At 34.3% G+C, this 14,033-nt stretch overlaps 1 protein-coding gene across 1 annotated transcript; it reads left to right on the top strand.

Annotated features, from left to right (window-relative positions):
* The first annotated feature begins 11,236 nt into the window (after window positions 1-11,236).
* Window positions 11,237-13,305, top strand: LOC115981770 (F-box protein CPR1-like). The gene is made up of 2 exons (XM_031104118.1): window positions 11,237-11,559; window positions 12,009-13,305. Exon 2 carries the CDS (start codon window positions 12,030-12,032, stop codon window positions 13,200-13,202), a length of 1,173 nt encoding a protein of 390 aa, XP_030959978.1. The 5' UTR covers window positions 11,237-11,559; window positions 12,009-12,029; the 3' UTR covers window positions 13,203-13,305.
* Window positions 13,306-14,033: the final 728 nt, after the last annotated feature.

Here is a 14,033-nt window from a genome sequence, read left to right as displayed (position 1 = left end):
GGCTTGTGGGAATATAGTATGGTGGAAGGACATAGATATAAAATTGTATGAAATGGGACCTCATCTGTAATTCTCTAATCTTCAGGGGTCAATTGCAATGTGTTGATGGACATTATTGCAATCTGTAGAAGTTCAGATATTTTCTTGATATGGTTGAGAAAATTAAGAAATAATTTTGAAAGAGTTTCAAGATAAGTCAATAACGTTAAAAAAGTTATTGATAAAATCCAACAGCTGAAGATTAGGATCCCACGTCCAATCTCTCTCTAGGGTTTTAGAAGTCTTAAATAAAATAAGATTTTATAATATCATATTGAGTGGTTGGCTATCAGAACTACTGTGTGATACTGCAGTCTTCTGAAAACTCAAAAAGAAATAGAGAGAAAGACGTGAATACCTTGGGAGGCAACATGCTTGGGTTGCTAAGAGAGGTACGCAATTTTGTTCTATTTAGAATCCATGGTTGTGTGGTACAACGATCTTTAAATGAAAATATAATTTTTGTTTTATATTGCTTCTACAAACATTTTTAGTGGTATCAGAGCAAACCACAATTAATCAAGGATTCTAAATCATTATTCATATTAGTATGTGTGTCGAGATTTATTTCCTATATGTCATGATTGATGTATTTGATATTTTAATTGTTTTTATTTATTCAGAGAAGTGGAGAACAATAAAAATCTGTGCCGTGATTTATATATGTGATATGTTGATTGTTTGGTTCTGGTACGTTTTCGTATTCTTAATTATATTTGACAAATATGTTGCTAAAGTCGCATGTCTCTTGCATCTACTCTTGAGTTGTGCGTCGTAGTGATTGTCTATTATGGTTTCATGTATATGTGATTATTTTTGTAACCCATATTGACATGTTTTAGTGCATTGACTCACCTTTTTTTTTTTTATGTTGATAAAATCTTGAGTATTGCCGAATTAAGGTATTGAATCTCAATTGGTGGGAGTTGTGTTAGATACATAAAGAATGATATTTAGTGCATTGACTCACTTTACAGTTGCATCCCAGTACTGATATATATTAAGTGTTAAATAGGATTATTTTACAGAATAATTTCTATGGCCCACCATTGTTGGTGAATAAAGGTTCTATTAAATTAAAATTTTGTTGAAGCCAAAAGGATAGACTTGATTTTGGTTTAGTAGTTCCTCTTGTTTACTTCTTGGGAAGACTGGTGTGTGTATGATTGGTGGGAGTGTGGCTAAAATAGCAACATAATCATACTAGTACATATATCACACTCAGATAATGGTTTCTACTTATCCAAATAAACATGACCACTAAAATAGTGTAAAACATGTTTGATTTGGAGGCCAAAAGTAAATCGGGAGTCATAGATAAATTAAATAATATTAGAAACATGAGATGAAATTATGATGAATAGTATCTATTTGCCTTTATATGGTGTGCACAGTATATTTCAAAAGAAATTATTGGAGCATGCAAGGTAAGGGTTCCTGATGCCCACTTCGAACTATTTATGAATATAATTGTTACCATTAGTTATTCTAAAACTTGAATATGATGGATATATGTATGTGAAAATATTATTTTATATTATTTTGCAGATTCATTATGACCAATTTTAATCCCTTAGCTAAGATTTTGGATGAAAATCGATTGTCTGGACCAAACTATGTAGATTGGAAAAGGAACCTAATCATTGTTCTCACTGCTGATAAGATAGCTCATGTCCTTAATACTGAGGCACCAGAACTTGCTTTAGCTGATGCCACTGAGGCGCAAAGAGATGCATTTAATTAGTGGCATGAGGCTTATGAAATGGCTAAATGCTACATAATGGCCTCTATGACCAATGTGTTGCAAAAACAATGCCAAGGCCTAGTTACAGCACAAGATATGATGCTGCACGTCAAAGAGATATTTGGAGAACAAAGCAGAACTGCACAGCGAACTGCTATGAAAAATCTCATGTCCACCAAAATGGTGGAAGGAACTCCAGTTCAGGAACATGTCCTGAAGATGATTTCTTTCATCAATGAACCGGATATGCTTGGTGAAGAAATTGATAGTGAGACCTAAGTTGATGCGATCCTAGCATCTTTACCTGATTCTTTTAATTAGTTTATCATGAACTATAACATGAATAAGATGGTAGTGACATTGTCAGAGCTGCTTAATATGTTGAAAGCAGCTGAGGATCTCATCAAGAAAGAAAACCCTACTGTAATGTTGGCTGAAAAATCTGATACTTCTCTTAAGTTGAAGCCTAAGGGTAAGAACTTTAAGAGAAAAGGGTCTCAGTCATTCAATAAGGCTCAAGGTGACAAAGTGAATAAGGACACTGAGAAAAAGAAAGCAAAAGGAAATTGTTTCCATTACGGTAAGCCTAGTCATTGGAAGAGAAACTGTTGCCATTATTTGGCTTCTCTGAAGAATGGCAAACCTGCAGAAGGTATGCCTAATTTGCTCCTTATTGAAACAAATTTAATGGATGGTCCATTTGATTCTTGGTGTGTAGATTCTGGTACAATCTCACACATTTGCAATGTGTTGCAGGGGTTCAAGGAGACCCGAAGGCTAAATGAAGGGGAGGTGATCCTAAAGATGGGGACTGGTGCAATTGTTGCAACCACTGCCATTGGAACCTTTTATTTAGAATTATCTTCTAGTAGAACTCTTGTCTTAGAAGATTGCTTATATGTGCCAGAAGTGCGAAGAAATTTAGTTTCAGTTTCAAAACTTGGTTGTTCAGGATATTCATTTCTTTTTACTTCTAAACTTGTTGTTAAGTTTAATAATAAATTTGAAACTTCTGGCATTTTAAAAGATGGTCTTTATTTTTTGAGTTCTATTGATAATTCTATTAATTGTGTTGAGAATGATATTGCTGCCAGTGTGTTATCTCTTAAAAGAAAAAGAGATGTTAATCCTACCTATTTGTGGCACTTATGGCTTGGTCATATCAATATTGACCGAATCAATAGATTGGTAAGGGATGGGCCATTGAATCTTTTGAAGGTAGAGCCTTATCCAATTTGTGAGCCTTGCTTACAAGGAGAATGACCAAAAGTCCCTTTACAGGAAAGGGAGCTAGAGCCACTGATGTATTAGGATTAATACACACTGATGTTTGTGGTCCTATGAATCACATGGCAAGAGGTGGTTTCTATTACTTCATTACTTTTATTGATGATTATTCTAGGTGTGGTTATTTGTACCTAATGAAACATAATCTGAATCCTTTGAAAAGTTCAAAGAATTTCGTAATGAAGTTGAGAAACAAGCTGGAAAATGCATAAAAGTTCTTCGCTCTGATAAAGGAGGGGAATAGCTCTTGGATCAATTTAAGGAATATCTAAAAGAAAATGGGATTATTTCTTAATTGACTCCCCCTGCCACACCTCAACATAAAGGTGTAGCTAAAAGAAGAAATAGAACCTTATTAGATATGGTTCATTCTATGATGAGTATGTCAGAGTTGCCAATTTCATTTTGGGGTTATGCTTTGGAGACTGCTGTTTATTTATTAAATAAAGTCCCTACCCAGTCAGTTCCTAATACCGCATATGAGTTATGGACTGGTAAGAAACCAAGTCTAAATCACTTAAAGATATGGGGTTGTCCAGCACATGTTAGAAAGTTTAATATGGATAAGCTAGGACTTAGGAGTGATAGATGTTTATTTGTTGGCTATCCCAAGATGTCTACTGGTTTCTATTTTTACAATCCTAGTGAGCAAAAGGTGTTTGTGAGCAGGAATGCTATTTTTCTTGAGGAAGATTATAGCTTAAATGAAAGTAGAGCAAAAGTTTCTCTTGATGAACAAACTGATAACCCAATGGCTGAGTTGAATGAGAATAATGAAGAGCAAGTAATAGTGCCTACTAAACCAAGCAAAATACAAGAGACTCGACGTAGTAAAAGGACTATCAGGCCTCCAGTTAGACTCACTTTGTTAAATGAGATTTATCTAATGGAGTCAGAGGAGCATGATAATGATCCTTTTACTTATCAAGAAGCAATGACTGATAAGGACGTTGAGAATTGGAAAAGGGCCATGGAATCAGAGATGGACTCAATGTATACCAACCAAGTCTGGACCTTAGTAGACAAACCAGAAGGTATTAAGCCTATTTGTTGTAAACGGGTCTACAAAAGGAAGATAGGACTTAATGGTAAGGTGGAGACCTATAAAGCTAGGCTAGTGACAAAAGGGTATAATCAAAAGGCTGGAATTGATTATAAGGAAACTTTTTCGCCAGTAGCCATGCTAAAGTCCATAAGGATTCTATTGTCAATTGCTGCACATTATGATTATGAGATATGGAAAATGGATGTTAAAACAATTTTCTTGAATGGACACATTCAAGAAGAAATTTTTATGGACCAGCCAGAAGGTTTCATATCTCATGGTCAAGAATCAAAAGTGTGCAAGTTGATGAGATCTATATACGGCCTAAAGAAAGCATCACGCAGTTGGAACATCCGTTTTGATGAGGCAATCAAATCGTTTGGTTTCTCACAAAATATGGATGAACCTTGTGTTTACAAAAAGGCTAATGGGAGCACTATTACATTTTTAGTTCTTTATGTAGATGACATACTACTCATTGGCAATGATGTAGGAGTAATGTCATCTATAAAAGTATGGTTATCTAGTCACTTTGCAATGAAAGATCTTGGTGAAGCGTCCTATATACTTGGAATCAAATTGTTTAGAGACCGAAAGAAAAGGTTACTGGGACTTTCACAAGTCAATTATATTGACAAGATATTGGCTAGGTTTAGTATGCAAGATTCCAAGAAAGGGTTTTCACCTTTTAGACATGGAGTACATCTCTCTAATCAAATGTGTCCTAAAACACAAGAAGAGAGAGAGAAAATGAGAAATTGTCCTTATGCTTCAGCTGTAGGAAGTCTCATGTATGCAATGCTTTGCACTAGGCCAGACATTTGTTATGCAATGAGCATTGTGAGTAGATATCAATCCAATCTAGGTTCTGAGCATTGGACAGCAATGAAACATATCCTCAAATATTTAAATAGGACCAAACATTATTTCTTGGTGTTTGGTGGTGAGGATTTGATTGTCCAAGGGTATACAGATTCTGATTTTCAATCTGATATTGATGATAGAAAATCAATTTCTGGATTTGTGTTCACTCTTGGCAAAGGAGCAATAAGTTGGAGAAGTTACAAGCAAGATACTACTGCAGACTCTACTACAGAAGCAGAGTATATAGCTGCAAGTGAAGCTGCAAAGGAAGCTGTGTGGATTCGCAAGTTCATTCAAGAACTTGAAGTTGTTCCTTCTATTGAGTCACCCATTACTATCTATTGTGACAATAGTGGGGCTGTTGCAAATGCAGTAGAACCAAGGGCTCATCAAAGGACAAAATATATTGCACGTAAATATCACTTGATACGTGATATTATACAAAGAGGTGATGTAGCAATAACAAAGATTGCCTCTGTCGATAATGTTGCAGATCCACTCACAAAGGCATTGTCTCAAAAAGGTGTTTGAGAAACATTTGGAAGTAATGGGTATTAAATACATGTATGATTGGTTTTGAGTGCAAGTGGGAGATTGTTAGAATTATGTGCCCTCAAAAAAATACTATGCATTTTTATTTGATGATAAAATTTTATTTTCACATTCATAACTTTTATAGGTATATTTCATTGTTTAAATGTGGCATGTGATGTCACCTCTGTAGGAAAAATCATGTTAATGGTTAAGGAACCAAAGACAAGGAGTAATGATTTTTCATAAATTATTAAATTGTTCTAGGCTGTAGATATTAATTGAATATTACCACTGAAGCCTACACTTGTTGTGCTACTATATGATAGGATAATTTACTCCATCATTGAAGTAGTGACTTTAAGCAAACAAGTGGGTGTAATGTAACAAGTACATACACTGAATTGGATTCGATCAAGGACACCTTATGGAGTGATCATTGTTAATTAAAAGGTTGTTCTATCACAATTTTTCTATTGTCCTCAAACATGAGTGGTTTGTGTATATTTATTTATTATGCACATAACTTTGACAATGTCAACTGGTGATGCCAATTTTAAAGGCTATATACAGACACGTTGGGTTATGTGTGTAATGAGTAAAATATATAAATGCTCAACAATGAATCCACCAGTCTCTAAAGAAGATAGTATATTCAGTTGATTTTCATATTGAAGTTGGACTCAAAACAAAACCGGCCGGTGACATTTTTCAAAAATGTTTTTCATATATATAATATTGTATATATATATTTAAAGAGTTTTTTTAAAGATATTTTGGAGTCCAATAGAAATTATGAAATCAAGAAATTAAAGGTCACATAAGCTAGGGACATGACAGTGATATTTATCCAGTCCTAGTGGCTTGTGGGAATATAGTATGGTGGAAGGACATAGATATAAAATTGTATGAAATGAGACCTCATTTGTAATTCTCTAATCTTCAGGGGTCAATTGCAATGTGTTGATGGACATTATTGCAATTTGTAGAAGTTTAGATATTTTCTTTGTATGGTTGAGAAAATTAAGAAATAATTTTGAAAGAGTTTCAAGATAAGTCAATAACATTAAAAAAATTATTGATAAAATCCTACAATTGAAGATTAGGATCCCACGTCCAATCTCTCTCTAGGGTTTTAGAAGTCTTAAATAAAATAAGATTTTATAATATCATATTGAGTGGTTGGCCATCAGAACTACTGTGTGATACTGCAGTCTTCTGAAAACTCAAAAAGAACTAGAGAGAGAGACGTGAATACCTTGGGAGGCAACACGCTTGGGTTGCTAAGAGAGGTATGCAATTTTGTTCTATTTAGAATCCATGGTTGTGTGGTACAACAATCTTTAAATGAAAATATAATTTTTGTTTTATATTGCTTCCACAAAAGTTTTCACCCAAGGCCAATCTGGCCAAACACCAATCCAAACAACCATCAAACAGTCACCGACCCAGTCTTCAAGCCACCGCCGCCACCGTCGCCATCCCCTACTTCTATTGTCGCCGTCTCTATTCATCCCAAACCCATTTGTTCTCACCAACTCTTCCTCCTCCTCCTCATCATCTTCACTAAAACCCACTACCAAACAAACCCAGCAAACACCGAAACCCACCATCAAACCCATAGGAACAAATCCCCCAACCCATCGGAAAAAATCACAAACACCAGCCCTAAATCCAGCCACCCAAATGCCACCCAAATCAGACCCAAACGCCGGCCAAATCTGACCCAAACCCACCAAACAACAACCACAACAATCTATTTCTATTACAGTGAGCAATCTATGATTTACAGACGAGCTGAGAGAGGAGATAGACTCAGAGACTGAAAGGGGCCGAGGGAGAAGAGAGAAGGGAAAAGGGAGAGAGAACGCAGAACAGAGAGAGAGAGAGAGATTACCGCTTTTAGTCACTATACTGAAAAATGCTTCTCGTTTTGGTCCTTACTGTTATATCAGAAATGAAAAAGCTGACGTGGCAAACGGCATGAATAAATAATACTAAATTAATGTCCACGTTGCCTAAATTAATAATAAAAAATGTTTTTTGGCATAAAAAAATACCACATCAGTATCTAAATTAAAAACAGAATTAAAAACTAAAAATCATATGAATTGAGATCTAAATGTTTATTGAACAAGAACAACAAGAACACAAATCCAAATCCAAGAACACAAACCCATAAATTAAAAAAAAAAAAAAAAAAAAAAAAAAAAAAAAAACATTTTGTAGCCCAGCCAGTCACTCACCCTCGGGCTCATCACCTTTCATCTCTTGGTTCTTCTCTCCCCCTCCATATTTCGTTGGCCCAACTCATCACCGACTCCACCATCATCGTCGCAACAGTTCATAGGTTCGATTTCTCAGTTTGCAGTGTCAATCGAGTCCATCAATCTCACCGCCGATCTGGTTTTGTCTCCTCAATATGGGTTTTTGGATTGTTTGTGGATGCCGATCTCAGTTTCTACCACTGGGTTTCTATGTCAATTTGGGTTTTACCACTGGGTTTTAGTCGCATGGTTTGTTTTGCTAAAAATTATGAAAGACCACCTAAGTTTGCTGGGTTTCAATCTTGCTGGGTTTTTACCAATATCGAGTTTTTTTTTTTTTTTTTTTTTTGGGTAGCTAATTTGAGTTTGGGTGAGTTTGTAGAGAAATTAAAATATGGGTTTAAGAATTTCTGCTTTGATTCATGGCTGTGCTTTGACTGAAATTAGAGAATTTAAGTTTGATTTGTTCAGAATTTTGAGTTTGGGTTTTTTTTTTTTGGATTTGTGTTCTTGGATCTGGGTTTGTGTATTTGTTGTTCTTGTTCAAGACACACTTAGATCTTAATTCATATGATTTTTAGTTTTCAATTTTTTTTATTTAGTTAAAATTAATAAATTAATTTTTTTTTAATTTAGATGCGTGGCATTTTTTAATGCCAAAAAATTTTTTTTATTATTAATTTAGGCCATGTGGAATTAATCTAGTATTATTTATTCCTGTTGTTTGCCACATCAGCTTTCTCTGTTTCTGATGTAACGGCAGGGACCAAAACGGAAAGCATTTTTTAGGATAGAGACTAAAAGCGGTAAAAATAAAATGTAGAGACTAAAATGGGAATAACATGAAAATGTAGAGACTAAAAGGTGCTTTTCGCCAATATATTATTATTGGTTTTCAATCTAATGAACAGTAGGTTGTAAATATAGACACCTACTATTCACAGATGCTTAAGGGCCTATTTGGTAAATGTATTTAAACATATGTTTTCAGTTTTTAAACAACATTATATGTATTTTCACACATTTTTTCACTCACACGTATTTTCAAAAAAATTGAAAACTGTTGTTTAAACACATGTACCAAACAGGACCTACGAATTTGGGATTCCCATACCCAAATGTAACTGTGTTTTTGGGTCTTAGTTGCTAAAATAGCAACTTGGGGGGGGGGGGGGGTTTACACTCCCCATTGCTAGTGCTCTAAGAAGGCTTTAGGTTAGCCGCATGTGATGGATTACAAATGAGCAAATCAAAGCAACGGTAAGTAGGCTAATTCGATTTGTATTATGAGTGGCTTCTAATATATAAACCTTTGGTCGGTTTGTAAAACTGTGGAGAGAAAATAGGGGCTAAGGATGAAGGTGTAGCATGTAGAGGTGGCCGTGTGTGGCTTCTCTGTAACTTTTCTCCATGATAGCATTATGATTATTTATTTCTCTATTTTATTTGTAGTTTAATGCTTAGTATTTTATTTTTGTATTTTATTTCAATTACTATGAGTTGCTAAATTTTCAATTAAGTTACAAAGTACTCTTTTTTTTTTTTCAAAAAAAAAAAAAAAAATTATCAAGCTAAAACATTCATTTTCAAAAGCAATTATCAAAACCAAGTCAAATTCCACTTTCAAAGGTAATAAAGGTCCAAAAAAAAAACTCAATGAATCCATCAAAAAGCTCCAAATTCAGATGCCATGCAAGTGTTTAAAAAATAAAAAATTGAACACAAACTCAAAATCTACAAACCTAGAACAAAAAGAAATTGCAAAACTTAATAGAATAAGAAAATTCAACTTGGCCAGATCTCATATATCCAATCAATCAATCATGACAACCATTTTAATTGCATGCATGAAACAACAATCAAAACTCAAAAAGCCCTAACCGATCAATTCTCATCATATAAAAAAAGATACAAAATTTAGGAAAAAAATGGATGAAATTGAATCAAAACGAGAAACGAGAGTGGATTTAGATCTAGATATTGATCCTGGAGAACCTAATGAATGCATTCTCAACTTAAGATTTTAGTTAAAAAAATGTGTGTAACAAACACTACAAAAAAAGGGTAAAATACTATTTTTGTCGCTAATCTTTCCCAAAAGTTTTTTTTTTCTACCCCAAATTTTAAGAAATTCATTTTTCGTCCCTAAACTATTAAAAAGTTCATCTTTAATCTCTAAACTATTGAAAATATTTTATTTATGTCCTTAAACTTTATTAAAAGTTTGTTTTTCATCCCTAAATTATTGAAAAAAGTTCTTTTTTCATCCCAATTTTTTTTCTGTTAACTATTGAAAAAATTATTTATAAAGTTTAGGGATGAGAAAAGAACTTTTTAAAGTTTAAGTACAAAAAAAAAATGGCAAAGCTTAGAACTAAAATAATATTTCACCAAAAAAGAAAGACCCATTGATTATTTTAAACTTTAAAGTAGGGGTGTAAAAATAACCAACCAATTGATTGTACCGAATGAAATTTTAGAGTTTCGGTTTTGGTTTGAGATATATAATTTTTTCGGCTTTTAGTTTGGTGGTGGTGTTGGATTTTTGACCGAAACGAACTGAACCGATATATATATATATATATATATATAGGGGGCTGTAGCTTGGTTGTATTACGTGGTTGGGCCGGCCAGGAGTTCTCTTGTTCAAGCCATTGCTTTCAAGGTTTTTATAACCCTAGTTATATTCCAGCCGCATCTTATTCTTTTCTCTTCAGCCGTCGCTCCCTTTTTTTTTCTCACCATATTGCATTTATCTAAACAATCCTTGAAAGCCAGTGCTCGATTAACACTGACCGCTCTACCACCAAACTTATCCGCACCAGTAAGAGGCTCATTAACACTGACCGCTATTACTTCGGTTCGGTTTTGGTTTGAGATATATAATTTTTTCGGTTTTTAATTTGGTGATGGTGTTGGATTTTTGACCAAAACGAACTGAACCTATATATATATATATATATATATAGTGCTTGATTAACACTGACCGCTCTACCACCAAACTTATCCGCACCAGTAAGAGGCTCATTAACACTGATCGCTATTACTTCGGTTCGGTTTTGGTTTGAGATATATAATTTTTTCGGCTTTTAATTTGGTGATGGTGTTGGATTTTTGACCAAAACGAACTGAACCTATATATATATATATATATATATATATAGTGCTTGATTAACACTGACCGCTCTACCACCAAACTTATCCGCACCAGTAAGAGGCTCATTAACACTGACCGCTATTACTTCGGTTCGGTTTTGGTTTGAGATATATAATTTTTTCGGCTTTTAGTTTGGTGGTGGTGCTGGATTTTTGAAGGAAAAAAAAAAAAAAAAAAAATGGGGGGCTGTAGCTTGGTTGTATTACATGGTTGGGCGGGCCAGGAGTTCTCTTGTTCTAGCCATTGCTTTTAAGGTTTTTATAGCCCTAGTTATATTCCAGCCGCATCTTATTCTTCTCTTCAGCCGTCGTTCCCTTTTTTTTTTTTTTTTTTTTTCTCACCATTTATTCTCTCTCACATTCTTAAAACTTTCGTCTCCCATCGTATTCCTTCCCCACACTCCTTAAAAAAGAAAAAGAAAAAGAAATATCTCACTGCAAAACTCCTTAAAAAAAAAAAACTGATTTTTCTCCATCACCCCCAAAAATCTCACCGCAAATTCCCCATGTTAACACTCAAATAAAACCCCAGAAAAACTTTCCCAGCAAAAATCAAGAGCAGAGGAGCAAAAACCAGAAAATCAAGAGCAGAGGAACAAAAACCAGAAAATCCAGCCAACTCAAGGGTAAATCCAAAATTCCTCTACATTTCTCTTTTCTTTTTTGGTTCCTGTTTCTTAAATTACATCACAAATCACACGCTTTGGTTAAAGAATTTCGATAGGCATGAGGCTGCTGTTTGGCACTTTGGCTAAGTGGGTCGGATCAGTCCGACCCGTAAAAAATTTGAGCCATTACCCAATCGGCCCCCATAGTTCTTAGATCCAACCCAATAAGGTCTTATCTTAATTCGAAATGTTCCTTTTGATTTTTGGGCGAGTTGTGTACAACGAATAGATCATACTTTCAACTTTGTTACGTAGGCGTGTGAGTTGCGTACTTTCTAGTTACCAGAAAATAATTTCTTCCTAAAATATTATATATATTTAATTTTCTTCCTCTATTCGTCTAAAATCCTTCCATCCAAGACCAAAAGTGTTTGTTGATCATTCATTTTCCTCTCTGTGTAACCCAGGAAATTAAAGGAAGAAAAGCAATGTTTACAACTAACGAAGTACTGCCTGAAGACTTAATTATACAAATTTTGCTATGGTTGCCGGTGGTGTCTTTATTGCGATTCAAGTATGTCTGTAAATCATGGTGTGCTCTCATTAATGGCCAAAACTTCATCAATAAGCACCTTCTCCACAACCAGACCACCTCTAACAAGAACAGGAACGCCGGTTTCCTCCTTATCCAACGCCAAAAATCTTCCAATGATCGTGTTTTCTCCAAGCTTCAATATGAATCTCTTGAAATATTGTCAACACAAGCTGTTCCTTCACCGTATTTTGGTATTCCTAAGCATATACAAATTAACATAGTGAGCTCAATTAATGGTCTCGTTTGTCTGAATCTTAACACTGCAAACCCAGATATTGTTCTATGGAATCCAGCAACAAATGAAACAAAAGTTCTTCCCAAGTCCGGTATATCCTACCCCCAGGGTAGAACCTTAACTAGAGATGTTGGGTTTGGTTTCGACTTCAAAACTAATGACTACAAGGTGGTCAAACTGTTAGAAATCTTTGACCCAGATTCTGAATATCGTATCGATGATATAAATTATTTTTATGCAGCTGAGGTATATTGCTTAAGTACTGGTTCATGGAGAAAAGTTAGTACTTCTGCGCCCGGTTATTTTATGGACTCTGGTTGTTATAAGACATACACGAAAGGGATGTTTTCTTGGAGTGCAAGTATTCGTGATGATCTTGATTTCTTTCCTGGCATTTTATCATTTGATATGAGCAATGAGGTATTCCTAACAACAACATTACCAGATGGCGATTTGGAGGATCCCAATGGTACTTGGAGAATTTTTTTTGTGCTTAATGAATTGGTTTCTCTAGTTACTTTTGGTAAAGATAGAGAACGATTGGAGAATTGTTTTTATATTTGGTCACTGCTTGAATATGGTGTTAAGGAGTCTTGGATTAAGCTATTCACTATTGGACCTCTTATGGGAATTGAAAAGCCACTAGGATTTTGGAAGAATGAAAGCTTGTTTTTGAGAAATAATGAGGGGCAATTGCTCTTGTATGATCCTTCGGCCCAAAAAATTACTAATCTTCAAGTTGATGGACGACCGATGCAGATGATTACTTATGTTGAGAGCCTAATTTCTCTTAAAGGAGGAAATGATCTTGAGGAACAAGGCAATTCATAAAAATGATTCAATACTCATCTATATCTCAGCAATAAGTGTTTGCAAGCAACATGCATGATTGTTTACCATATTTTTCTAATAAAGTGTTAATGTTTCCAAGTGATGTCTTTTTTTTGGGTAAGTGATGTGTTTTTCGACTGGTATTTTATATCCTTATTTTTATTGAAATAACCAACAGACATAAGCAAAGGGAAAATAATTTTATGATTAAGATAGCATACATGAAAAAAGAGAGTTCTTGACAGAATTTTTTCTAACACAGTACTTTTCCAATTTATACTACCTCATCTCTCCCAAAAAACAATGTAATTATTCTACCTCATTACACAAATCATGTTCTAGCAACCAAATCAAGGTATTTCTTTTTAACCTCCTATCCTTGTATGTCTCTAGTATTTTATATTCTATCAAAAATCAAGAAATATTTAGCATCAAAATCATTTTTAAAAGAAGGAAAAAGGAAAGAAAAGAAAAGGAATTTGCACTTGAATCATTAATTAGTCTATAAAAAAAAAAATCAAATAGGCGGCAGGCAAAACCACCAAAATGCACATGTTCAAAACACCTAAACACGCCATTCAAAAGCACAACCAAGAACGAAGGGGAAAAAAAGTGATAAAAGAGGAAAATGTTAATGGTTTTGAGGAAGATGTTTGTATCAAATTATAAAATAAAATAAAAATTAGAAAGCTACACCATCTGCCAAGAGTTGAATATATATGAAGAATATGTGTGCTTAATTTAAGCTACATTCTTCTCATATGCTTGTTCTTTTAGTAAGATATCATATTATTATTTGGAATTTATTCAGAATATAAATAGTTCCTTTTG

Source organism: Quercus lobata, chromosome 3, assembly GCF_001633185.2.
Source record: "Quercus lobata isolate SW786 chromosome 3, ValleyOak3.0 Primary Assembly, whole genome shotgun sequence".
Lineage (NCBI taxonomy): Eukaryota > Viridiplantae > Streptophyta > Magnoliopsida > Fagales > Fagaceae > Quercus > Quercus lobata.
This window is presented reverse-complemented; position numbering and strand designations above follow the sequence as displayed.